This window comes from Eucyclogobius newberryi, unplaced genomic scaffold (genome assembly GCF_026437365.1).
Source record: "Eucyclogobius newberryi isolate DKJ021-1_F unplaced genomic scaffold, fEucNew1.0.hap1 SCAF_6, whole genome shotgun sequence".
NCBI classification, from domain to species: Eukaryota; Metazoa; Chordata; class Actinopteri; order Gobiiformes; family Gobiidae; genus Eucyclogobius; species Eucyclogobius newberryi.
In genome coordinates, this window is record NW_027316278.1 from 3,178,388 (window position 1) to 3,205,571 (window position 27,184).

Consider the following 27,184-nt stretch of genomic DNA (forward strand, 5'->3'; position numbering starts at 1 on the left):
CCTCTGCAGTGGGACACGCCCTCTGCAGTGGGACACGCCCTCTGCAGTGGGACACACCATCTGCAGTGGGACACGCCCTCTGCAGTGGGCTCTGCAGTGTGACACGCCCTCTGCAGTGGGACACGCCCTCTGCAGTGGGACACGCCCTCTGCAGTGGGACACGCCCTCTGCAGTGGGACACGCCCTCTGCAGTGTGACACGCCCTCTGCAGTGGGACGCCCTCTGCAGTGGGACACGCCCTCTGGTCCCCCTGGAACAGAAGGACCACCACCCCGGTCTGCCAGTCCAGAGACACTGTCCCCGACAGCCACGCCCTGATGCAGAGACGTGTCAGCCCAGATAGTCCTACAACATCCAGAGACTTTAGGTCCTCAGGGCGGATCTCATCCCGGAGCCACTGAGGAGTTTAACAACAACCCCAGAGACTTCAGCTTGGGTGATGGACATGTCCTCAGTCTCTGCTTCCTCTTCAGAAGACGTGACAGTGAGATTAAGGAGGTCCTCAAAGTCCTTCCACCGTCCGCCGACCTCCCCAGTCGAGGTCAGCGGGCCTCCACCTGCATCGTAAACGGTATTGGTGAAGTACTGCTTCCCCCTCCTGAGGCGCCGGACGGTTTGCCAGAATTTCTTTGGTGCCGACCGATAGTCCTCCTCCATGGCCTCCTCAAACTCCTCCCCGAACTCCTCCTCAAACTCCTCCCAGCCCCGGGTCTTTGCCTCTGCGACAGCACGAGCTGCAGCTCGCTTGGCCTGCCGATACCTGTCAATGACCTCAGGAGACCTACAAGCCAGAGAGGCCTGATCGGCCTCCTTCTTCAGCCTGACCACATCCTTTGCTTCCGGTGTCCACCACCGGGCTCCAACACCCTTGTGCTTGAACATGGTGTTCAGTTATTGGACTTCTGTGCCACGGATTGTCCATAACGAACACTGCTCAGGTTCTTCCCGATCACCCCATCACTCCATGTGTCACTGTCATTGTCCACGTGGGCCTTGAAGTCCCCCAGTAGAACAACGGAGTCCCCGGTCGGTGCACTGTCCAGTATTCCTCCCAAGGACTCCAAGCAGGCCGGGTCCTCTGCACTGCAGTTCGGCCCTTAGGCCGCCATAACAATGAGAGACCTGTCCCCCACCCGAAGGCGAAGGAACGCAACCCTACCAGCTGAGCTGAGGGGCTATAAGCCCGCCCACACCAGCCCCGCCCACACCAGCCCCGCCTCTCCCCGCGGGTAACACCAGAGAAGTGGAGCGTCCAGCCCCTCTCGAGGAGATGGTTCCAGAGCCCAAACTGTGCTGGAGGCCGACTATATCTAGTCAGAATCGCTCAGGCTCCTCCCCCCAACGAGGGGACATTCCATGTCCCCAGAGTTAGTCTCTGTGTCCGGAGATCTTGTCGTCGAGGCCCCTGCTGTCGACTGCCGCCCAGATCACACTGCCCCTTATGGATCCTCCTGCAGGTGGTTTATCCACGGGGGGACGGCCCCACGTCGCTCGTTCGGGCTGTGCCTGGCCGGGCCCCATGGCCACCAAGCACCCCAGGCCTGGCTCCAGGGTGGGGCTCTGGTAACGCTAATACGGGCGACGTCACTGGCCTTGATGTCTCTCTGTTCATAAGGGGCTTCTGAACCGCTCTTAGGGATCATCTCAAAATGGGTTGAAGCTGAAAAGACATATTTTTCGTCTTGGGGGGTTGAACCTACATTTCGTCTTTTTGTTGCTTTGAAGCTTCAATACATCGTTGTGTCATTGTTTTGAAATGCTAAAAAACTCTCTCAGCAACGAGCATTAGGCCAACATTAGGCGGCGACTGCGGCGCGGAGCACGGGGAGTGCGTACGGGGGAGCACGGCGCGCAGTGGCCCGTGCGCGCACCGTGGTCCGTGCGCACGGTGCGTTGTGATCACGGCGCGCAGTGGCCTGTGCGAGGGAGCACCCGCCCCGCTCCCCGCGCTGGCCACAGCGCGCCGTGGACCATGTGGATTGAGTAAACAAACATGAGTGACAAGTGACATTATTTGCAGAGTTCATAACTTCTAAATATAAACAGACCAAAGGATGTTCAGGAATGTTCACTAGAGGTGAAGCAGGTCCATCAAGATACTATCGTTTTATCAACGCGTTAACATTTGATGTTAAGCCAGACAAAGTCTTTTGAGGGGGGAGGGGGTCCAGAGAGAGACGAAAAAAATTACGTCTTTTCAGCTTCAACCCATTTTGAGATGATCCCTTAGTCTGACCCTTCAACTCGGACTGACCCTGCCAGGGGCCTAAAGCTCCTGGGATCACTCAGGCATCAGTGGACACTATTTCCCGTCTGATAAAAGTGGTTCATTTGTGGGAAATGATTCCTTCTTCTGCTCTTCTGCTCTTCTTCTGCTCTTCTTCTGCTCTTCTTCTGCTCTTCTTCTGCTCTTCATCTGCTCTTCTTCTGCTCTTCTTCTGCTCTTCTCTTCTTCTTCTGCTCTTCTTCTGCTCTTCTTCTGCTCTTCTTCTGCTCTTCTGCTCTTCTTCTGCTCTTCTGCTCTTCTTCTGCTCTTCTTCTGCTCTTCTTCTGCTCTTCTGCTCTTCTTCTGCTCTTCTTCTGCTCTTCTTCTGCTCTGTTACACCTTTGGTTCTTTTCTTCATCTCGTTCACAAACACGACACAGATCGTGTTCTGACGCGTTTCCTTTGATTTTACTGTAAAAGCTCCAAAAAGTCCTGGACACGCCCTCTGCAGTGGGACACGCCCTCTGCACTGGGACACGCCCTCTGCACTGGGACACACCATCTGCAGTGGGACACGCCCTCTGCAGTGGGCTCTGCAGTGTGACACGCCCTCTGCAGTGTGACACGCCCTCTGCAGTGTGACACGCCCTCTGCAGTGGGACACGCCCTCTGCAGTGGGACACGCCCTCTGCAGTGGGACACGCCCTCTGCAGTGGGACACACCCTCTGCAGTGTGACACGCCCTCTGCAGTGGGACGCCCTCTGCAGTGGGACGCCCTCTGCAGTGGGACACGCCCTCTGCAGTGGGACACGCCCTCTGGTCCCCCTGGAACAGAAGGACCACCACCCCGGTCTGCCAGTCCAGAGACACTGTCCCCGACAGCCACGCCCTGATGCAGAGACGTGTCAGCCCAGATAGTCCTACAACATCCAGAGACTTTAGGTCCTCAGGGCGGATTTCATCCCGGAGCCACTGAGGAGTTTAACAACAACCCCAGAGACTTCAGCTTGGGTGATGGACATGTCCTCAGTCTCTGCTTCCTCTTCAGAAGACGTGACAGTGAGATTAAGGAGGTCCTCAAAGTCCTTCCACCGTCCGACGACCTCCCCAGTCGAGGTCAGCGGGCCTCCACCTGCATCGTAAACGGTATTGGTGAAGTACTGCTTCCCCCTCCTGAGGCGCCGGACGGTTTGCCAGAATTTCTTTGGTGCCGACCGATAGTCCTCCTCCATGGCCTCCTCAAACTCCTCCCCGAACTCCTCCTCAAACTCCTCCCAGCCCCGGGTCTTTGCCTCTGCGACAGCACGAGCTGCAGCTCGCTTGGCCTGCCGATACCTGTCAATGACCTCAGGAGACCTACAAGCCAGAGAGGCCTGATCGGCCTCCTTCTTCAGCCTGACCACATCCTTTGCTTCCGGTGTCCACCACCGGGCTTCAACACCCTTGTGCTTGAACATGGTGTTCAGTTATTGGACTTCTGTGCCACGGATTGTCCATAACGAACACTGCTCAGGTTCTTCCCGATCACCCCATCACTCCATGTGTCACTGTCATTGTCCACGTGGGCCTTGAAGTCCCCCAGTAGAACAACGGAGTCCCCGGTCGGTGCACTGTCCAGTATTCCTCCCAAGGACTCCAAGCAGGCCGGGTCCTCTGCACTGCAGTTCGGCCCTTAGGCCGCCATAACAATGAGAGACCTGTCCCCCACCCGAAGGCGAAGGAACGCAACCCTACCAGCTGAGCTGAGGGGCTATAAGCCCGCCCACACCAGCCCCGCCCACACCAGCCCCGCCTCTCCCCGCGGGTAACACCAGAGAAGTGGAGCGTCCAGCCCCTCTCGAGGAGATGGTTCCAGAGCCCAAACTGTGCTGGAGGCCGACTATATCTAGTCAGAATCGCTCAGGCTCCTCCCCCCAACGAGGGGACATTCCATGTCCCCAGAGTTAGTCTCTGTGTCCGGAGATCTTGTCGTCGAGGCCCCTGCTGTCGACTGCCGCCCAGATCACACTGCCCCTTATGGATCCTCCTGCAGGTGGTTTATCCACGGGGGGACGGCCCCACGTCGCTCGTTCGGGCTGTGCCTGGCCGGGCCCCATGGCCACCAAGCACCCCAGGCCTGGCTCCAGGGTGGGGCTCTGGTAACGCTAATACGGGCGACGTCACTGGCCTTGATGTCTCTCTGTTCATAAGGGGCTTCTGAACCGCTCTTAGGGATCATCTCAAAATGGGTTGAAGCTGAAAAGACATATTTTTCGTCTTGGGGGGTTGAACCTACATTTCGTCTTTTTGTTGCTTTGAAGCTTCAATACATCGTTGTGTCATTGTTTTGAAATGCTAAAAAACTCTCTCAGCAACGAGCATTAGGCCAACATTAGGCGGCGACTGCGGCGCGGAGCACGGGGAGTGCGTACGGGGGAGCACGGCGCGCAGTGGCCCGTGCGCGCACCGTGGTCCGTGCGCACGATGCGTTGTGATCACGGCGCGCAGTGGCCTGTGCGAGGGAGCATCCGCCCCGCTCCCCGCGCTGGCCACAGCGCGCCGTGGACCATGTGGATTGAGTAAACAAACATGAGTGACAAGTGACATTATTTGCAGAGTTCATAACTTCTAAATATAAACAGACCAAAGGATGTTCAGGAATGTTCACTAGAGGTGAAGCAGGTCCATCAAGATACTATCGTTTTATCAACGCGTTAACATTTGATGTTAAGCCAGACAAAGTCTTTTGAGGGGGGAGGGGGTCCAGAGAGAGACGAAAAAAATTACGTCTTTTCAGCTTCAACCCATTTTGAGATGATCCCTTAGTCTGACCCTTCAACTCGGACTGACCCTGCCAGGGGCCTAAAGCTCTTGGGATCACTCAGGCATCAGTGGACACTATTTCCCGTCTGATAAAAGTGGTTCATTTGTGGGAAATGATCTTTTTTTTGCTGAGTCTTTAGTTCTGCTTTTCTCGGGTAAATATTTCCTGTTTTAAGGATGAATCAGTCTCAGACTCACTTCTGTTTCTCACACATGAATAAACACGTGTAGAACTGAAGCCGTCGCCGTGGAGCCCGGTCCAGGCCTGTAATGCAGTGTTCTCCCTATCAGAAGGCGTAGTGGGATTTCAGAAGGCGTAGTGGGATTTCAGAAGGCGTAGTGGGATTGGCGTAGTGGGATTTCAGAAGGCGTAGTGGGATTTCAGAAGGCGTAGTGGGATTTCAGAAGGCGTAGTGGGATTTCAGAAGACGTAGTGGGATTTCAGAAGGCGTAGTGGGATTTCAGAAGGCGTAGTGGGATTTCAGAAGGCGTAGTGGGATTTCAGAAGGCGTAGTGGGATTTCAGAAGACGTAGTGGGATTTCAGAAGGCGTAGAGGGATTTCAGAAGGCGTAGTGGGATTTCAGAAGACGTAGTGGGATTTCAGAAGGCGTAGTGGGATTTCAGAAGGCGTAGTGGGATTTCAGAAGGCGTAGTGGGATTTCAGAAGACGTAGTGGGATTTCAGAAGGCGTAGTGGGATTTCAGAAGGCGTAGTGGGATTTCAGAAGACGTAGTGGGATTTCAGAAGGCGTAGTGGGATTTCAGAAGGCGTAGTGGGATTTCAGAAGGCGTAGTGGGATTTCAGAAGGCGTAGTGGGATTTCAGAAGACGTAGTGGGATTTCAGAAGGCGTAGAGGGATTTCAGAAGGCGTAGTGGGATTTCAGAAGACGTAGTGGGATTTCAGAAGGCGTAGTGGGATTTCAGAAGGCGTAGTGGGATTTCAGAAGACGTAGTGGGATTTCAGAAGGCGTAGTGGGATTTCAGAAGGCGTAGTGGGATTTCAGAAGGCGTAGTGGGATTTCAGAAGGCGTAGTGGGATTTCAGAAGGCTTAGTGGGATTTCAGAAGGCGTAGTGGGATTTCAGAAGGCGTAGAGGGATTTCAGAAGGCGTAGAGGGATTTCAGAAGACGTAGTGGGATTTCAGAAGGCGTAGTGGGATTTCAGAAGGCGTAGTGGGATTTCAGAAGGCGTAGTGGGATTTCAGAAGACGTAGTGGGATTTCAGAAGACGTAGTGGGATTTCAGAAGGCGTAGTGGGATTTCAGAAGGCGTAGTGGGATTTCAGAAGGCGTAGTGGGATTTCAGAAGGCGTAGTGGGATTTCAGAAGACGTAGTGGGATTTCAGAAGACGTAGTGGGATTTCAGAAGGCGTAGTGGGATTTCAGAAAGCGTAGTGGGATTTTGCCCTCCTATGACTTTGGGCCTTAGGAGGGTGACTGGAGCCAGTCCCAGTGACTTTGGGCCTCAGGCGGGGGACATAGGCTCACAACATTCACTCTCATTCACTAGGGGCAGTTTAGAGTTGCTGATTGACCTTTGGACTATGGGAGGAGCCAGAGAGATCATGTGATCTTGGTCTGGCCCGTGAGTCGAACCCACGATCTCTTTTGTGAGGCGAGGGCACTAACCACTCTGTCACCGTGCACCCTCATTCACACACACAATCATACAGCAGTGTAAGTGTCTTGCCCAAGGACACAACAGCAGTATTCACCTGAGGCAGCTGCACCACCAACCTGTGGTCAGTGGATCTGACCGCTCTACCAGAGCGGGATTCAAACCAACCGAACAATATACAGTGAACCCTCGTTTATCGCGGGGGTCACGTTCCAAAACAAACCTGCGATAGGCGAAATACGCGAAGTAGAAACCTGTATTTTTTTACAGTTATTATACAATGAAATACTCAACTACTGAAATACTAACTTCAATTTGGCAAGCGGTTTTACGTACGTGTCCATATGAATCCATAACGTTATTGACACAGGAAGAGAAGACGCGGAGAGACTGTTTAGCCAATCAGAATGCAGAACACAATGCATGATGCAACTCCATGAAGCAGCGAGAGCGCGAAAAGTGAACCACGTTATAGCGAAGGATCACCATAATATATATGTATATATAGATATTTTATAACTTACTCAAGATAAATGCTACTTATTTAAGATGGTGTCTAGTGTTTTGTTTCTCTGACCTTTGCCCTCTGACCCCAGCCCTGCTCCAGACCCAGCACCTGTCCTCGTATCACCTGACCGTCCCGCGGCCAATCGGAGGGCGGCTGAGGCGGGGCCTGGATGGAGCGCCGCCTGATCAGGTGCAGTCTCCACTCTCTGACTATTTATTTATCTTACTGTATTAAATTATTTACATGAATTAGATTAATTTAATTTAAACAGACGTCAGTGACATTCTGTAAAATAAAAAACTGAAGCCCGTCTGGGCTCCGCCATAGGCTGTGCCCACAGGGCTGTGCCCACAGGGAACAGGGCTGTGCCCACAGGGAACAGGGCTGTGACCACAGGGCTGTGACCACAGGGCTGTGACCACAGGGCACAGGGCTGTGACCACAGGGCTGTGACCACAGGGCACAGTTGACCACAGGGCTGTGACCACAGAGCACAGGGCTGTGACCACAGGGCTGTGACCACAGGGCACAGGGCTGTGACCACAGGGCTGTGACCACAGGGCACAGTTGACCACAGGGCTGTGACCACAGGGCACAGGGCTGTGACCACAGGGCTGTGACCACAGGGCACAGTTGACCACAGGGCACAGTTGACCACAGGGCTGTGACCACAGGGCACAGGGCCGTATGCCCCGGAAGGATTTTTCCGGGTCATCTCTGATTGGCTACTGCGGCGCATCTGCTGCAGAAAGTAGAGAGAGAGAGAGACATAAATCTCCCCCTGGTTTGTTTCAGATGTCGTACGTTATAAATGTGGAGGGTCAGGACCATGTGGTGCGCCTCCGCAGGAACACGTGAGTACTGCAGCCTCAGCTTTAAGTAACAGAAGGTTGTGTAGCGTCAGGTTTAAGTAACAAAAAGTTGTGTAGCGTCAGGTTTAAGTAACAGAAGCTTGTGTAGCGTTAGGTTTAAGTAACAGAAGGTTGTGTAGCGTTAGGTTTAAGTAACAGAAGGTTGTGTAGCGTTAGGTTTAAGTAACAGAAGGTTGTGTAGCGTCAGGTTTAAGTAACAAAAAGTTGTGTAGCGTCAGGTTTAAGTAACAAAAAGTTGTGTAGCGTCAGGTTTAAGTAACAAAAAGTTGTGTAGCGTCAGGTTTAAGTAACAGAAGGTTGTGTAGCGTCAGGTTTAAGTAACAGAAGGTTGTGTAGCGTCAGGTTTAAGTAACAAAAAGTTGTGTAGCGTCAGGTTTAAGTAACAAAAAGTTGTGTAGCGTCAGGTTTAAGTAACAGAAGGTTGTGTAGCGTTAGGTTTAAGTAACAGAAGGTTGTGTAGCGTCAGGTTTAAGTAACAGAAGGTTGTGTAGCGTCAGGTTTAAGTAACAGAAGGTTGTGTAGCGTTAGGTTTAAGTAACAGAAGGTTGTGTAGCGTCAGGTTTAAGTAACAGAAGGTTGTGTAGCGTTAGGTTTAAGTAACAGAAGGTTGTGTAGCGTCAGGTTTAAGTAACAGAAGGTTGTGTAGCGTTAGGTTTAAGTAACAGAAGGTTGTGTAGCGTCAGGTTTAAGTAACAGAAGGTTGTGTAGCGTCAGGTTTAAGTAACAGAAGGTTGTGTAGCGTTAGGTTTAAGTAACAGAAGGTTGTGTAGCGTCAGGTTTAAGTAACAGAAGGTTGTGTAGCGTTAGGTTTAAGTAACAGAAGGTTGTGTAGCGTCAGGTTTAAGTAACAGAAGGTTGTGTAGCGTTAGGTTTAAGTAACAGAAGGTTGTGTAGCGTCAGGTTTAAGTAACAGAAGGTTGTGTAGCGTCAGGTTTAAGTAACAGAAGGTTGTGTAGCGTCAGGTTTAAGTAACAGAAGGTTGTGTAACGTCAGGTTTAAGTAACAGAAGGTTGTGTAGCGTCAGGTTTAAGTAACAGAAGGTTGTGTAGCGTCAGGTTTAAGTAACAGAAGGTTGTGTTGTTGTGTTCCAGGCTCTTGTTGCCTTCAGACTTCACTGTGTTCACCTACAGAGACGACGGCTCTCTGCACACCTCCACTCCACCTGTGCAGGTAATGTGTCTCCCTGTGTGTCAGATGCCCCTCCCCCTGTGTGTGTCAGATGCCCCTCCCCCTGTGTGTCAGATGCCCCTCCCCCTGTGTGTGTCAGATGCCCCCCCCCTGTGTGTGTCAGATGCCCTCCCCCTGTGTGTGTCAGATGCCCTCCCCGTGTGTGTGTCAGATGCCCTCCCCCTGTGTGTGTCAGATGCCCCTCCCCCTGTGTGTGTCAGATGCCCCTCCCCCTGTGTGTGTCAGATGCCCCTCCCCCTGTGTGTGTCAGATGCCCCTCCCCCTGTGTGTGTCAGATGCCCCTCCCCCTGTGTGTGTCAGATGCCCCTCCCCCTGTGTGTGTCAGATGCCCTCCCCCTGTGTGTGTCAGATGCCCTCCCCCTGTGTGTGTCAGATGCCCTCCCCGTGTGTGTGTCAGATGCCCCTCCCCCTGTGTGTGTCAGATGCCCTCCCCCTGTGTGTGTCAGATGCCCCTCCCCCTGTGTGTGTCAGATGCCCCTCCCCCTGTGTGTGTCAGATGCCCTCCCCCTGTGTGTGTCAGATGCCCTCCCCGTGTGTGTGTCAGCTCCTGGTCTCACGCCTCTGGGTTTGTTTAACCTCTGACCTCATGAGACTGATGCATGATGGGAGTGCACGTGTACTTCCTGTCCCCTGACCTCTGACCTCCAGCTTCCCGTCTCTGACGACGCTGAGTCAGGACAATTCACACCAACCAACGAGTGTCATCGTGTTCAATAATGTGACTAAAGCAGGACTAAAGCAGGACTAAAACAGGACTAAAACAGGACTAAAGCAGGACTAAAGCAGGACTAAAGCAGGACTAAAACAGGACTAAAGCAGGACTAAAACAGGACTAAAGCAGGACTAAAACAGGACTAAAACAGGACTAAAGCAGGACTAAAGCAGGTCTAAAGCAGGACTAAAGCAGGACTAAAACAGGACTAAAACAGGACTAAAGCAGGACTAAAGCAGGACTAAAACAGGACTAAAACAGGACTAAAGCAGGACTAAAACAGGACTAAAACTGGTCTAAAGCAGGACTAAAACAGGACTAAAGCAGGACTAAAACAGGACTAAAGCAGGACTAAAACAGGACTAAAACAGGACTAAAGCAGGACTAAAGCAGGACTAAAACAGGACTAAAACTGGTCTAAAGCAGGACTAAAACAGGACTAAAACAGGACTAAAGCAGGACTAAAACAGGACTAAAACTGGTCTAAAGCAGGACTAAAACAGGACTAAAGCAGGACTAAAGCAGGACTAAAACAGGACTAAAACAGGACTAAAGCAGGACTAAAACAGGACTAAAACAGGACTAAAGCAGGACTAAAACAGGACTAAAACAGGACTAAAGCAGGACTAAAGCAGGTCTAAAGCAGGACTAAAGCAGGACTAAAACAGGACTAAAACAGGACTAAAGCAGGACTAAAGCAGGACTAAAACAGGACTAAAACAGGACTAAAGCAGGACTAAAACAGGACTAAAACTGGTCTAAAGCAGGACTAAAACAGGACTAAAGCAGGACTAAAACAGGACTAAAACAGGACTAAAGCAGGACTAAAACAGGACTAAAACAGGACTAAAGCAGGACTAAAGCAGGACTAAAGCAGGACTAAAACAGGACTAAAACTGGTCTAAAGCAGGACTAAAACAGGACTAAAACAGGACTAAAGCAGGACTAAAACAGGACTAAAACTGGTCTAAAGCAGGACTAAAACAGGACTAAAACAGGACTAAAGCAGGACTAAAACAGGACTAAAACAGGACTAAAACAGGACTAAAACTGGTCTAAAGCAGGACTAAAACAGGACTAAAACAGGACTAAAGCAGGACTAAAACAGGACTAAAACAGGACTAAAGCAGGACTAAAACAGGACTAAAACAGGACTAAAACAGGACTAAAACTGGTCTAAAGCAGGACTAAAACAGGACTAAAACAGGACTAAAGCAGGACTAAAACTGGTCTAAACACTTTTACATTTTCAAACTAAAACTCTCCGTCTGCTTTTGAACATCTTTTATCGTTCTGTAGTTTATACAAAACATTTTTGGCAGATTTTCTTCACGTTTCAGGCCCAAAACAACCTGCAACTGTCAAGTGTCAAATCAGTTTAATATTCTTTATTTTAATAGTTTTTTTGTGTCATGAGACATCACAACTTTAAAAATCAATTTTTAACCAAATAAAGATTGACATATGGTGATTATTAATTTGAGAATGTTTAAGATAAGTTAAGATATTCCTTTATTGTCCCACATGGGGAAATTTCATTGTTGCAACGCAGGTAGATACAGAGGTAGATCCAGAAGAACAGATCACTTATAGGAAGTCTGAAAAACACTTTCAGTAGAAGATCTCCTATAAACAAAAACTCCCATTGATTCAAATCTGAACAGTTTATTTTTCAGCTTTCTGTTCCGTGTGTTATTGTTTGTTTATTTGTTTGTTTGTTTGTTTGTTTGCTTGTTGTCTTCAGGATCACTGTCACTACAGCGGCGAGGTGGAGGGCGTGGCAGGATCGTCTGTGGCTCTGAGCGTCTGCGACGGACTCAGGTCTGGACTATGACATCATCATTTTACACTTCAGCACAAAACACAATAAAAGAAACAGCTCCACTTCCTGTTCCAAACTGTAGAACTGATAAGCCCCGCCTCCTCACGGATATAAGCCCCGCCTCCTCACGGATATAAGCCCCGCCTCCTCACGGATATAAGCCCGCCTCTTCACTGATATAAGCCCCTCCTCTTCACTGATATAAGCCCCTCCTCTTCACTGATATAAGCCCGCCTCCTCACGGATATAAGCCCCGCCTCTTCACAGTGATAAGCCCCGCCTCTTCACAGTGATAAGCCCCGCCTCTTCACAGTGATAAGCCCCGCCTCTTCACAGGAATAAGCCCCCCCCTCTTCACAGTGATGATCATATATGTGGTGGTTTTGTGCAGAGGTGCTCTCCATCTGAACCAGCACAGCTTTGGGATCGAACCCTTGGACCAGGACCAGGACCAGGACCTGCACCTGGTCTACCGCCTACAGGACGTGACATCACAGCCCAGGGGGTGTGGCACTGCTCACCATGACGACCACAGGAATGTCACAGAGCGCGCTCAGTCCGGTCCAGAAGAAATACACCACAGACCACACGCCAGGGTCAGGACCGGGACTAAACCGGGACTAAACCGGGTCAGGACCGGGACTAAACCGGGACTAAACCGGGTCAGGACCGGGACTAAACTTGGACTAAACCGGGACTTAACTATTGAGTCATTGAACCCGTGGTTTCCATGGTGACCTGGGTGAACGTTCTGTGTTCCAGAGGAAGAGGGCGGTGCTGCACCAGACTCACTTCGTGGAGCTGCTGCTGGTGGTGGACAACGAGCGGGTCAGAAACATCTCCAGCGTCGTCTCACGAGACTTTTGTGCTTTGTGTCTGAAGCGTTTGTGTCTGAAGCGTTTGTGTCTGAAGCGTTTGTGTCTGAAGCGTTTGTGTCTGAAGCGTTTGTGTCTGAAGCGTTTGTGTCTGAAGCGTTTGTGTCTGAAGCGTTTGTGTCTGAAGCGTTTGTGTCTGAAGCGTTTGTGTCTGAAGCGTTTGTGTCTGAAGCGTTTGTGTTGTGTCTTCAGTTTCACTTCATGGAGCAGAACGACACGGCGGTGCGAGAGCAGATGGTGCTGCTCGCCAACCTCATCGACAGCGTGAGTCCTTCTGCCGCCGCTGAAGTGTGGGCGCGCCCCAGTGTCCAGTCCGTGTAACTGCGGCCAGACGAACCCAGTCAAATCGCTACTGCACATGTGCGGCGGCAGCTAGACCGGCCTTATATGCTAGACCGGCCTTATATGTGGAGCCGTAGCGACACAGTGCTAGCGTAAAGCGTTAGCAACAGCCGTTTCCTGTTTATGGCCGCGCGGCACTCGCTTTGTCCAGAGGCACAATCTGATATTTCCAGCTCACAATGCGTCTGATGTTAGCATTAGCATTAGCATTAGCATTAGCATGAGCATGACATAAAGAGAGGTTCAAACGCGGCGTCGAGGCTTTGAGAGAAGTCAAAGAAATGAGGCAAAACTGTTCCTGTACACGCTCGCTTTAGCCACTCCTCTGCTCCTCCTCCTCTGCTCCTCCTCCTCTGCTCCTCCTCCTCTGCTTCTCCTCCTCCTCTGCTTCTCCTCCTCTGGTTCTGAACTCCTGCTTCTCCTCCTCTGCTTCTCCTCCTCCTCTGCTCCTCCTCTGCTTCGCCTTCTCTGGTTCTGAACTCCTGCTCCTCCTCTGCTCCTCCTCCTCTGCTCCTCTTCTGCTCCTCTTCTGCTCCTCCTCTTCTCCTCCTCTGGTTCTGAACTCCTCCTCTGCTCCTCCTCTCCTCCTCTGGTTCTGAACTCCTCTCCTCCTCCTCTGCTCCTCCTTCTCTGCTGCTCCTCCTCTTCTGCTCCTCCTCCTCTGCTCCTCTTCCTTTACTCCTCCTCTGGTTCTGAACTCCTCCTCTCATCCTCTGCTCCTCCTCTCTTCCTCTGCTCCTCCTCCTCTGCTCCTCCTCCTCTCATCCTCTGCACCTGCTCCTCCTCTCTTCCTCTGCTCCTCCTCTCCTCTGCTCCTCCTCCTCTCATCCTCTGCTCCTCCTCCTCCTCAGATCTACGTGCAGCTGAACGTTCGTGTGGTGCTGGTCGGTCTGGAGATCTGGACGCAGCAGAACCCCTTCAGCACAGAAGGAGGCGCTGGAGAGGTTCTGAGCAGGTTCACGCAGTGGCGAGAGAAGGAGCTGGTGCCACGGCGACGACACGACTCCGCCCAACTCATCCTGTACGCTAACCTTTTAATTTACGTCTGTTAAGTCGCAGTTTGTGAAACATGCTGAAACATCAAGAGTTTAAAGGTGCCATAATATGCTTTTTGTCACGTTTGGTAGTCTATCCTAAGTGTATAGTTGATAATAATAAGAGTTGTGCAACACCCTTAACATAATAGTTAAGCAATATCACCCAGACCTTGGACCCCCTCACCAACCCGGAAATGCACCCTAACCCTTGTGAAGAGCCATCTGGCTCCCCCGCCCACCCGTGACGTAGTCTCAGAGCGCGTGTGTGCCCCGCCCAACCCGTGACGTAGTCTCAGAGCGCGTGTGTGCCCCGCCCACCCGTGACGTAGTCTCAGAGCGCGTGTGTGGGAATCAATCAATAAAACACTCTGGACATATATGAAGCACAAATAGCAATGTAAGAAGGTTAAAAGCTCTGAAAAGTCGATTTTGCATGTTATGGGACCTTTAAAATGTCAGGAAGTGGAGCTGAATCCCTGTGTGATGTCATCAGTGTGATGTCATCAGTGTGATGTCATCAGTGTGATGTCATCAGTGTGCGACACAGAGACAGTTTAAACCATGGTTGGACTAAATAAAGGTGTTTTATGGTCTTATTGTGTCAGATCAGAACTGTTGTGTCATTTATGTGGAGTCTGGCTCTTGTTTACAGTCTGGTTGCTATGGTAACAGCTGTGGAATCACCTCATGTCATATCTGTGCTCACGGCCAACCAGGAAGTACAATAATAAATTATAATTATAATAAATTGTCCAACTGGGACAAACGGGGCAAAATGTTTAGTCAAATCAGAAAATATAGTAATTATATATTGGGCAAATGTGTCGTTTCACCTGTCGTTTCACCTGTCGTTTCACCTGTCGTTTCACCTGTCGCATGAACTTTAACCTCAAATAGACTTGTTTAAAGATGAAGCTTAGCGCAGCATTTTAGTTTGTCCATGTACATTTTAATGTTTGTGATTTAATTTTGTCACAAACCGACAGGGGACCGGGGCTCCAGTCTGAGGGTCGGGGCTCCAGTCTGAGGGTCGGGGCTCCAGTCTGAGGGTCGGGGCCCCAGTTTCTGATTCTTTTCTCTGTTGTTTTCAGGAAGAAGTCGTTTGGTGGAACGGCAGGAATGGCCTTCGTGTCCACCGTCTGTTCTCGGAGTCACGGAGGAGGAATCAATGCTGTGAGAACATGTTATGATTATGAATCACAAACACAAACTCGTCTGTAGATTGAAGGTGACGCGGTGGGACAGTGGATTAGGGCGTGGCACAATTGTGTTTGCTACCATGGCGATGTCATGAGTTGGGCCATTTGCTGAATGTCTCTGCCCTCGCGCCTCTTTATTTAAATACCACAATTTGTCAAAAATCTCATGTTTTTGATGCAAACAACTACGACAATAAACTAAGGACACGATTTGAACCTGTGATGTCATCGTGTCAGATTATGCTCACGTTTTCCTGGTGTGGCCCTTCAGACCCCCTCAGACCCCCCTTCAGACCCCCCACAGACCCCCCACAGACCCCCCACAGACCCCCCACAGACCCCCCCACAGACCCCCCACAGACCCCTTCAGACACCCTCAGACCCCCCACAGACCCCCCACAGACCCCCCACAGACCCCCTCAGACCCCCACAGACCCCCCACAGACCCCCCACAGACCCCTTCAGACCCCTTCAGACCCCCACAGACCCCCCACAGACCCCCCACAGACCCCTTCAGACCCCCCACAGACCCCCCACAGACCCCCCACAGACCCCTTCAGACCCCCACAGACCCCCTCAGACCCCCACAGACCCCCCACAGACCCCCCACAGACCCCTTCAGACCCCTTCAGACCCCCACAGACCCCCCACAGACCCCCCACAGACCCCTTCAGACCCCCACAGACCCCCTCAGACCCCCTCAGACCCCCCTCAGACCCCCCACAGACCCCCCACAGACCCCTTCAGACCCCCACAGACCCCCTCAGACCCCCACAGACCCCCACAGACCCCCCACAGACCCCCTCAGACCCCCTCAGACCCCTTCAGACCCCCACAGACCCCCTCAGACCCCCTCAGACCCCCCACAGACCCCTTCAGACCCCTTCAGACCCCCACAGACCCCCCACAGACCCCCCACAGACCCCCACAGACCCCCCACAGACCCCCCACAGACCCCCACAGACCCCCTCAGACCCCCACAGACCCCCTCAGACCCCCCACAGACCCCCCACAGACCCCTTCAGACCCCCACAGACCCCCACAGACCCCCTCAGACCCCCTCAGACCCCTTCAGACCCCCACAGACCCCCTCAGACCCCCCACAGACCCCCCACAGACCCTTCAGACCCCCTCAGACCCCCCACAGACCCCCTCAGACCCCCCACAGACCCCCTCAGACCCCCCACAGACCCTTCAGACCCCCTCAGACCCCCTCAGACCCCTCAGACCCCCTCAGACCCCCCTCAGACCCCCCTCAGACCCCCACAGACCCCCTCAGACCCTCTCAGACCCCCTCAGACCCCCTCAGACCCTTCAGACCCCCTCAGACCCCCCTCAGACCCCCTCAGACCCCCCACAGACCCCCTCAGACCCCCTCAGACCCCCCACAGACCCTCTCAGACCCCCTCAGACCCCCCTCAGACCCCTTCAGACCCCTTCAGACCCCTTCAGACCCCCTCAGACCCCCCTCAGACCCCTTCAGACCCCCCTCAGACCCCTTCAGACCCCCCTCAGACCCTCTCAGACCCCCCTCAGACCCCCTCAGACCCCTTCAGACCCCCCTCAGACCCCCCTCAGACCCCTTCAGACCCCCCTCAGACCCCTTCAGACCCCCCTCAGACCCCCTCAGACCCCCCTCAGACCCCCTCAGACCCCTCTCAGACCCCCTCAGACCCCCTCAGACCCCCCTCAGACCCCCCACAGACCCTCTCAGACCCTCTCAGACCCCCTCAGACCCCCCACAGACCCTCTCAGACCCCCTCAGACCCCCCACAGACCCTCTCAGACCCCTTCAGACCCCCCTCAGACCCCCCTCAGACCCCCTCAGACCCCCTCAGACCCCTTCAGACCCCTTCAGACCCCCCTCAGACCCCTTCAGACCCCCCTCAGACCCCCTCAGACCCCTCTCAGACCCCCTCAGACCCCCTCAGACCCCCCTCAGACCCCCTCAGACCCCCCTTCAGACCCCCCTTCAGACCCCCCTCAGACCCCCCTCAGACCCCCCACAGACCCTCTCAGACCCCCTCAGACCCCCCACAGACCCTCTCAGACCCCCTCAGACCCCCCACAGACCCTCTCAGACCCCTCTCAGACCCCCTCAGACCCCCCTTCAGACCCCTCTCAGACCCCCTCAGACCCCCCTTCAGACCCCCTCAGACCCCCTCAGACCCCCCTTCAGACCCCCTCAGACCCCCCTCAGACCCCCCACAGACCCCCTCAGACCCCCCACAGACCCTCTCAGACCCCCTCAGACCCCCCTCAGACCCCTTCAGACCCCCTCAGACCCCTCTCAGACCCCCCACAGACCCCCACAGACCCTCTCAGACCCCCTCAGACCCCCCTCAGACCCCTTCAGACCCCCTCAGACCCCCCTCAGACCCCCCACAGACCCCCTCAGACCCCCCACAGACCCTCTCAGACCCCCTCAGACCCCCCTCAGACCCCTTCAGACCCCCTCAGACCCCCCTCAGACCCCCCACAGACCCCCACAGACCCCCTCAGACCCCCCACAGACCCTCTCAGACCCCCTCAGACCCCCCACAGACCCTCTCAGACCCCCTCAGACCCCCCTCAGACCCCTTCAGACCCCCTCAGACTCCGCTGATGCTGTTCGGGCCTAACATCTGAAAATGACTCTTTTCCCTCCAGTTCCCGAACCACCACGTGGCCTCGTTCGCCTCCATCGTGGCCCATGAACTCGGACACAACCTCGGGATGAACCACGACGATGGGCGGGACTGCACATGCCCCGCCCAGGCCTGCATCATGAACTCCGGAGCCACGTAAGGACTTGGCCCCGCCCAGACCGCGGCGGCCGCGTGTGCGCTAACGTCACTGAGGCGGTAGCGCTGGGGTTGGCACTAGGTCATATAGGGAATTGGACAGGAAGCGACGAAATCCAAGATGGCGGCGCTCGTGCGGCCCAAATCACTTGCGGTTCACCATTTTGCTCCAGCGTTTTTCTGCACCTGGTGGTGAGAGATAAGTTTAGTGTCTCGCAGCTTAATCTTAACATACTTGCTCTCCCGATGTTTAGAGACACAGAGCGCTATTATCTCCAGTTTAATATTTTTTTTACAGTCTAGTTTGTTTTGGGATGAGTTAGCTTCACTTTTGCTAATACAAAGTCATGATATAAACTAGTTTTAACCAAACGAAGTAAAATCCAGACCCATGTGATTTACATTTTCACAATTCTTTGTTTTACATTCAATTCACGCCCATTTAACACACTTTCTTTCTAAATTATGAATATGATACGACCGTTCGCCATGTTTACTACGGTCGACCACCTGTTTACTTCCGCCCGGCTCCCGCCATGTCGTCCTCGCCATGTCGTCACTTCCTCCTGTCCAATTCCCTATATGACCTAGTGCCAACCGAAACTGGAGCTAGCATTTGTGATCTGTAAAACCTTTAAAGGTGCACCACGTGACTTTTGGAGTGCCCCGCCTGCTCGTCTCCATGGAGATGTGAGCTGTGATGTCATGTGTTTAAGTCCTCTGTTACCATGGCAATTATTTACATGAATATTCACCATGTTCCTACAAAAAAACAAGTTTTTAAAGATGAATTTGGTTGAACTTGTGCATTAGATAAAACACAAATATGAAAAACCCCAATTATCATAGTAATTAAGAGAAAAGTGTTATCAAACCTCCAGCGGTTCGGTTATCATCATAACTCATGGCCTTTTCCCATTCAAAATATAAAGTTTGAAGTTGTTAATCACTATGACAACGGCCCTAATTTCTCATCATTCTGAAACTCATGGATATGACTTTAAACCACTTTTATCTCCATGGAAACGCTATCAGGCCACGAGAGCGCCCCCTGCTGTCTGCGCTGTATAACACACATGAGAGCGCCCCCTGCTGTCTGTGCTGTATAACACACATGAGAGCGCCCCCTGCTGTCTGTGCTGTATAACACACATGAGAGCGCCCCCTGCTGTCTGTGCTGTATAACACACATGAGAGCGCCCCCTGCTGTCTGCGCTGTATAACACACATGAGAGCGCCCCCTGCTGTCTGCGCTGTATAACACACATGAGAGCGCCCCCTGCTGTCTGCGCTGTATAACACACATGAGAGCGCCCCCTGCTGTCTGTGCTGTATAACACACATGAGAGCGCCCCCTGCTGTCTGTGCTGTATAACACACACATGAGAGCGCCCCCTGCTGTCTGCGCTGTATAACACACATGAGAGCGCCCCCTGCTGTCTGTGCTGTATAACACACATGAGAGCGCCCCCTGCTGTCTGCGCTGTATAACACACATGAGAGCGCCCCCTGCTGTCTGTGCTGTATAACACACATGAGAGCGCCCCCTGCTGTCTGTGCTGTATAACACACATGAGAGCGCCCCCTGCTGTCTGCGCTGTATAACACACATGAGAGCGCCCCCTGCTGTCTGTGCTGTATAACACACATGAGAGCGCCCCCTGCTGTCTGTGCTGTATAACACACATGAGAGCGCCCCCTGCTGTCTGTGCTGTATAACACACATGAGAGCGCCCCCTGCTGTCTGTGCTGTATAACACACACATGAGAGCGCCCCCTGCTGTCTGCGCTGTATAACACACATGAGAGCGCCCCCTGCTGTCTGCGCTGTATAACACACATGAGAGCGCCCCCTGCTGTCTGCGCTGTATAACACACATGAGAGCGCCCCCTGCTGTCTGCGCTGTATAACACACACATGAGAGCGCCCCCTGCTGTCTGCGCTGTATAACACACATGAGAGCGCCCCCTGCTGTCTGCGCTGTATAACACACATGAGAGCGCCCCCTGCTGTCTGCGCTGTATAACACACATGAGAGCGCCCCCTGCTGTCTGTGCTGTATAACACACATGAGAGCGCCCCCTGCTGTCTGTGCTGTATAACACACATGAGAGCGCCCCCTGCTGTCTGTGCTGTATAACACACACATGAGAGCGCCCCCTGCTGTCTGTGCTGTATAACACACATGAGAGCGCCCCCTGCTGTCTGCGCTGTATAACACACATGAGAGCGCCCCCTGCTGTCTGCGCTGTATAACACACATGAGAGCGCCCCCTGCTGTCTGCGCTGTATAACACACATGAGAGCGCCCCCTGCTGTCTGCGCTGTATAACACACATGAGAGCGCCCCCTGCTGTCTGCGCTGTATAACACACATGAGAGCGCCCCCTGCTGTCTGTGCTGTATAACACACATGAGAGCGCCCCCTGCTGTCTGCGCTGTATAACACACATGAGAGCGCCCCCTGCTGTCTGTGCTGTATAACACACATGAGAGCGCCCCCTGCTGTCTGTGCTGTATAACACACATGAGAGCGCCCCCTGCTGTCTGCGCTGTATAACACACATGAGAGCGCCCCCTGCTGTCTGCGCTGTATAACACACATGAGAGCGCCCCCTGCTGTCTGTGCTGTATAACACACACATGAGAGCGCCCCCTGCTGTCTGTGCTGTATAACACACACATGAGAGCGCCCCCTGCTGTCTGCGCTGTATAACACACATGAGAGCGCCCCCTGCTGTCTGCGCTGTATAACACACATGAGAGCGCCCCCTGCTGTCTGTGCTGTATAACACACATGAGAGCGCCCCCTGCTGTCTGTGCTGTATAACACACATGAGAGCGCCCCCTGCTGTCTGCGCTGTATAACACACATGAGAGCGCCCCCTGCTGTCTGCGCTGTATAACACACATGAGAGCGCCCCCTGCTGTCTGTGCTGTATAACACACATGAGAGCGCCCCCTGCTGTCTGCGCTGTATAACACACATGAGAGCGCCCCCTGCTGTCTGTGCTGTATAACACACATGAGAGCGCCCCCTGCTGTCTGCGCTGTATAACACACATGAGAGCGCCCCCTGCTGTCTGCGCTGTATAACACACATGAGAGCGCCCCCTGCTGTCTGCGCTGTATAACACACATGAGAGCGCCCCCTGCTGTCTGCGCTGTATAACACACATGAGAGCGCCCCCTGCTGTCTGCGCTGTATAACACACATGAGAGCGCCCCCTGCTGTCTGTGCTGTATAACACACACATGAGAGCGCCCCCTGCTGTCTGTGCTGTATAACACACATGAGAGCGCCCCCTGCTGTCTGCGCTGTATAACACACATGAGAGCGCCCCCTGCTGTCTGTGCTGTATAACACACATGAGAGCGCCCCCTGCTGTCTGTACTGTATAACACACATGAGAGCGCCCCCTGCTGTCCGTGTGTTGCAGTGGCTCTCGTAACTTCAGCAGCTGCAGCGCCGACGACTTCGAGAAGATGATCCTCTCTGTGGGCGGGTCCTGTCTGCTCAACGTGCCCCGCCCTGACGACGCCTACAGCGCCCCCTACTGCGGCAACGGCCTGGTGGACGGCGGCGAGGAGTGCGACTGCGGCTCACAGCAGGTCAGTGGCAGAGTGGTTAGCCCTCACAGCAGGTCAGTGGCAGAGTGGTTAGCCCTCACAGCAGGTCAGTGGCAGAGTGGTTAGCCCTCACAGCAGGTCAGTGACAGAGTGATTAGCCCTCACACTAGGTCAGAGTGGCAGAGTGGTTAACCTGGAGGTTGTGGGTTGGACTCCTGACCTCTGACCTCTGTCTCGTCTTCAGGAGTGCGAGTCGGACCCTTGCTGTGAGTTTGGGACGTGTCGGCTGACGTCTGGAGCCGAGTGCGCCTTCGGAGAGTGCTGCCGCAACTGTCGGGTCAGTACATGGGAGGGCATCTGACGCATGGGCACAGGAGGTTGGGAGGGCATCTGACAGATTCTGTTTCCTCAGTTTCTTCCTGGAGGAACCGTGTGTCGTTCGACTCCAGACCCATGTGACCTGCCAGAGTTCTGCAACGGCTCGTCTCCTCTGTGTCAGAGCGACGTGTTTGTGCAGGTACCTATACTGCCGATGCCGATACTACTGATACTGCCGATGCCGATACTACTGATACTGCCGATACCGATACTACTGATACTGCCGATGCCGATACTACTGATACTGCCGATGCCGATACTACTGATACTGCCGATACCGATACTACTGATACTGCCGATACCGATACTACTGATACTGCCGATACAACTGATACTGCCGATACCGATACTACTGATACTGCCGATACCGATACTACTGATACTGCCGATGCCGATACTACTGATACTGCCGATGCCGATACTACTGATACTGCCGATACCGATACTACTGATACTGCCGATACCGATACTACTGATACTGCCGATACAACTGATACTGCCGATACCGATACTACTGATACTGCCGATACTACTGATACTGCCGATGCCGATACTACTGATACTGCCGATACCGATACTACTGATGCTGCCGATACTACTTATACCGATACCCATACTGCCGATACCGATACTACTGATACTGCCGATACTACCGATGCTACTGATCCTGCCGATACCGATACTACTGGTACTACCGATACTACTGATACTACTGATACTACTGATACTACTGATACTACTGATACTCATACTGCCGATACTACTGATACTACTGATACTCATACTGCCGATACTACTGATACTACTGATACCCATACTGCCGATACTACTTCACCATTAAAACACCATACATTTTGTGTACATATTAAGTATATTTTTATCCTACAGCAGATTTAAACTGTTTTTCTTTTTGACTTATAAATTTTGTTTTATGTTTCACTGAATCGCCAGGACAAGTTCCTGTGTTTGTGAATTCTGTTCATTGAGAATGGAAATAAACCTGTTTCTGATTTTAAATGCAGATTCTATGTAAACAAAAACGTAAATTCCTGAATTTCAAAATTCTCAGTGGAACATAATGTTAAAGTGTCAGTGAAAGTGTCAGTCACACACAGCCTTTAAACACATGTAACACTGGCATTTACTGCACATTTAACAGCACTTTGCAGGACAAACACTCATGGAAATGTTTAGCCCACAATAGTTTTTACTTTTATTTACTGTATAATAATAATAAATATAGCCGCAAGCGACAATGATGGGCCCTCATCTGCACCTCAGTCTTCCTCCTTTTATTACACCTTCTCCTTTGCTTAACAAATGGGGGCATTATTATGCTGAAATGTTCAATATTTTGGGCGTTTGTGGCTGTGCAGCAGAGAGACCATTAAAACATCTTCATAACTTTTAGTGGGCCACTCCTCAAGATGATTTTCTCCAAATTTAAACTGGGCGGGGCTAACGCCGGAGGAGGAGTTTGTAAAAGTGTAAGCGTGTTAAAAATTAATTTGGTGATTTTCTATTGGAGTAACATGGGAGGTTTGTTATCGCTACGGCAACACCAAAATATTTGTTCCAATTTCATAAGGTTTCGACAAACACATTTCTTTTGTCCACATATTAAATGTTCAGCCTGTAGGGGGAGCTATCGCGCCTAAACTGTTTCTCTTCATTGCACTTGCAATGAAGAGAAACAGTTTTTATTCGCGATAGCGAGTATTCTAAAACCCTGTGAGTATTCTAAAACCCTGTGATTTTGTAAGTTCTTCCACTTCAGGGTCTGAAATGTTCATCGTCGGTGCGTTTCCACTGTGAGATATATGGAAACCACATTGTAAGATTTAAAAAGAAAAAAAGTATTTGTATTTTATTACTGCAAATAATTGTTTTAAACAGCTGCTGCACAGAGACCGTAAAAGGTCTCAAAATAAATTGCATCGCTTTGAATGGGCCACGCCTCAACGCGATTTTCACCAAATGTCAGCGTTTTTGGGCCGACGCTCCAGGAGTCGTTTGGAAAAGTACACGAGTCATGCAAAATCTGATCCTACATTTGGTTAGGCAGACGACCGTGTGGCTGTAATATTTGTCTTCCCTTGTCACTGCCAAATGTCATGATTCTACGATCAGATTTTATTTCCTCTAGCGAAGCATTTTTTGTACTGATTGTTGGAGACATTTTGGCAACAGTTCCCTTCTGACCATGACTTTAGGATTGACAATACACGGACAGCAGGGGGCGCTCTTAGGCGCTCTCATGTGAAGGGAGAAAACATCTCAATAAAGAAAAACATGTTTGGAATCAGAAAAGGTTTATTTCCATTGTCAATGAACAAAATTCACAATCATGAACTTGTCCTGGTGAAACCTAAAACAATGAATAGGTATTTCGGTGTAATCCCTCATTGGTCCAGGCGTGTTCCATAGTAGAAAAAGCTTCAGTTGTTTCATCTGGACTCAGTTAGAAAAAATAGACGTTTCGACTTCATCCAAGAGTCATTGTCAATAAAAGAATTTAGGTCGAGAACTCCGATATTAATACTGTTCTGTGGTAAGACCCGCCCATTGGGAGGAGCCTTCCTGAAGTAGAAAGAGTTGTTTGTTTCAACAGAAACTCCCCCCTTGTATCTACCGAGCTAGCCTATTCCCTTGGAAACCCCTTGGAAAACCTTGGATTTAGTTCGGGAACTCGAATCTGTAGCCAGGAAACTAGCAGACAACAGGAATCACTTGAGGTTCAATCTTAGATGCAGACAGAACAACATGATCCCGAAGAGCCTGCAGATCAAATCACCGGTCAGAGGACACAGAGCAGAGAAGATTTGGAGAAGGAGCCTTATGCAGATGCTCAGTGAAAGGATCCAGGAAAACAACATCAGAATTTATAAATTGAAAGACAGAACAGGAACTTTACAGGAGAAATTAACCAGCATACTCCCTGAAGAAGCTTTCAAAAGAGTGCTGGATTTTACACAGACAGCACAAGAAGTACAGCACAGGAAGAGCAAAGAACGCCAAATCAAGACGTTCAACATTCTTTTGAACAAAAAGAATGCAGGTGAGGTCGAGCTAGACATTAGGACTGAGACAGACAAATTAGCGACCAGCAAAAACAATTGGATTAAGAACCTATCAGATGGTGTCCTGACACAGGCAGAAAAGGAGGTGCTCTCTAAAGGGCTCAACTTTTCTGTCACCTCTAAACACATCCCTACAGAGGACTACATCACAGCCACTGAAACGGCAATTAGGAACAACAAAATGACTGAATCGGAGGCTGCAGACCTGAGGTTACGTGTCACAGCGACCCTGAAGAGTGCCAAACCACCGTCTTCAAATATCATAGCTGAAGAGAGTAAAGCACTTTCAGCACTGGAAAAAGATCATAGCATCAACATCCTCCCAGCAGACAAGGGACGTTGCACTGTGATTCTCAACGCAGCTGATTACGAAGCCAAAGTCCACACCCTCCTCGAGGACACGACCACATACGAGCGCTTGAAAAGAGATCCGACCAGTGGCTACAAGAAGAAAGTGATAGACTGTTTACAAAGGCTGGAAAAAGAGGAAGTGATAGACCGGCCTCTGTATTACAGACTGTATCCTGGTGAAGCCATGCCTTGCATTTATGGCCTTCCAAAAATACACAAAAAGGAGGTTCCACTCAGACCCATAGTATGCAGCACAGATTCCATCACTTACAATGTGGCCAAGCATTTAACAACTATATTGGCTCCGCTTGTGGGGAATTCGGAACATCATGTGGAAAACACGCACAACTTTGTGGATAAAGTGAAACATCTCCAACTGGACCCAGATGACCTCATGGTTTCATATGATGTTGTGTCCCTGTTCACCTGCATCCCGACCTCTGATGCAGTAGCAGCGGTGAGGATCAGACTGCAGGAAGACACCACCTACAGGACAGGACCAAACTGACACCTGAACACATATGTAAACTGTTGGACATCTGTCTGAACACCACTTACTTTCAATTCCGGGGACAATTTTACAGACAGATTCATGGCTGTGCCATGGGCTCGCCCGTCTCTCCCATAGTGGCCAACCTGTACATGGAGCACTTTGAGAAGAAGGCACTGTCCTCATTCTCAGGCATAGCCCCAAAACTGTGGCTCCGCTATGTCGATGATACTTTTGTAACAATCAAGAAACAAGAGCTGGAAACCTTCTCTGATCACATCAATGCTGTGGACCCACATATCAGGTTTACAAGAGAAGACGCTAAGGAGAATCGCTTGGCCTTTCTTGATTGTTCCACGATCAGAGGAGAGGACGGGAAACTCCAAATAGAAGTATATAGGAAACCTACACACACGGACCAGTATCTGCTCTTTGGTTCCAACCACCCACTACAGCACAAGCTGGGGGTGATCAGAACCTTACAACACAGAGCTCAAGGTGTGCCCACCAGCTCAGAGGGCAAGAAGAAAGAGGAAAAACATGTCCGTAATGCCCTCTCAGCCTGTGGTTACCCCGCTTGGGCTCTCAACAGAGTGAAGAGAACCAAGAAGCAGGACAAAAGGGAAACTGAACAGAGAAGGAAGGGTGTTTCTATCCCTTATGTCTCTGGCCTGTCGGAAAAACTGCAGAGAATTTTTAGACAACACAAAGTCCCTGTTTATTTTAAACCAGGAAACACTTTAAGACAAAAACTGGTTCATCCTAAGGACAAGTTGCCGACTCAAAAACAGAGCAATGTAGTTTATTCGATCCAATGCAGTGAAGAAAGCTGTAAAGAACGGTACATAGGTGAGACGAAACAGCCTCTACACAAGAGGCTCTATCAGCACAGAAGAAATACAAGTTCAGGACCTCAGAGTGCCGTGCATCTCCATCTTGAAGCCTCTAATCACTCGTTTGAAGACGGTGAGGTGAAGGTTTTAAGCAGGGAGAAAAGATGGTTTGAAAGAGGAGTTAAGGAAGCTATTTTTGTTAAAAAAGAAAGACCTTCTTTAAACAGAAATGGAGGGCTCAGAGTTAATCTTCCTGTTATTTATAATGGGTTACTGAACCCCTGGAAAGGTAGAAGACCAGGACCAGGACATTTAGATGCTAATCAGGTCCTCAGGGTGGTTGAGCCAGGGTCTCACAAAGACAAAGAGGATTCTAATAGCCCATTAAGATTCTGAATAGGCTCGGTAGATACAAGGGGGGAGTTTCTGTTGAAACAAACTACTCTTTCTACTTCAGGAAGGCTCCTCCCAATGGGCTGGACTTACCACAGAACAGTATTAATATCGGAGTTCTCGA

The 27,184-nt window shown here is 51.4% G+C and overlaps 1 protein-coding gene across 1 annotated transcript in view; it reads left to right on the top strand.

Moving 5' to 3' along the window:
* The first annotated feature begins 7,209 nt into the window (after nt 1-7,209).
* Nucleotides 7,210-27,184, top strand: part of LOC140347084 (disintegrin and metalloproteinase domain-containing protein 9-like) — a 34,866-nt gene continuing 14,891 nt past the window's right edge. The window contains exons 1-13 of the mRNA XM_072433416.1: nt 7,210-7,323; nt 7,930-7,988; nt 9,098-9,176; nt 11,651-11,727; nt 12,120-12,324; nt 12,491-12,556; nt 12,796-12,867; nt 13,797-13,966; nt 15,074-15,155; nt 17,831-17,964; nt 21,406-21,577; nt 21,780-21,872; nt 21,948-22,052. Of these exons, the coding sequence (XP_072289517.1) occupies nt 7,930-7,988; nt 9,098-9,176; nt 11,651-11,727; nt 12,120-12,324; nt 12,491-12,556; nt 12,796-12,867; nt 13,797-13,966; nt 15,074-15,155; nt 17,831-17,964; nt 21,406-21,577; nt 21,780-21,872; nt 21,948-22,052 (1,314 nt within the window). The 5' untranslated portion in view covers nt 7,210-7,323. The remainder of the gene's footprint in view (nt 7,324-7,929; nt 7,989-9,097; nt 9,177-11,650; nt 11,728-12,119; nt 12,325-12,490; nt 12,557-12,795; nt 12,868-13,796; nt 13,967-15,073; nt 15,156-17,830; nt 17,965-21,405; nt 21,578-21,779; nt 21,873-21,947; nt 22,053-27,184) is intronic.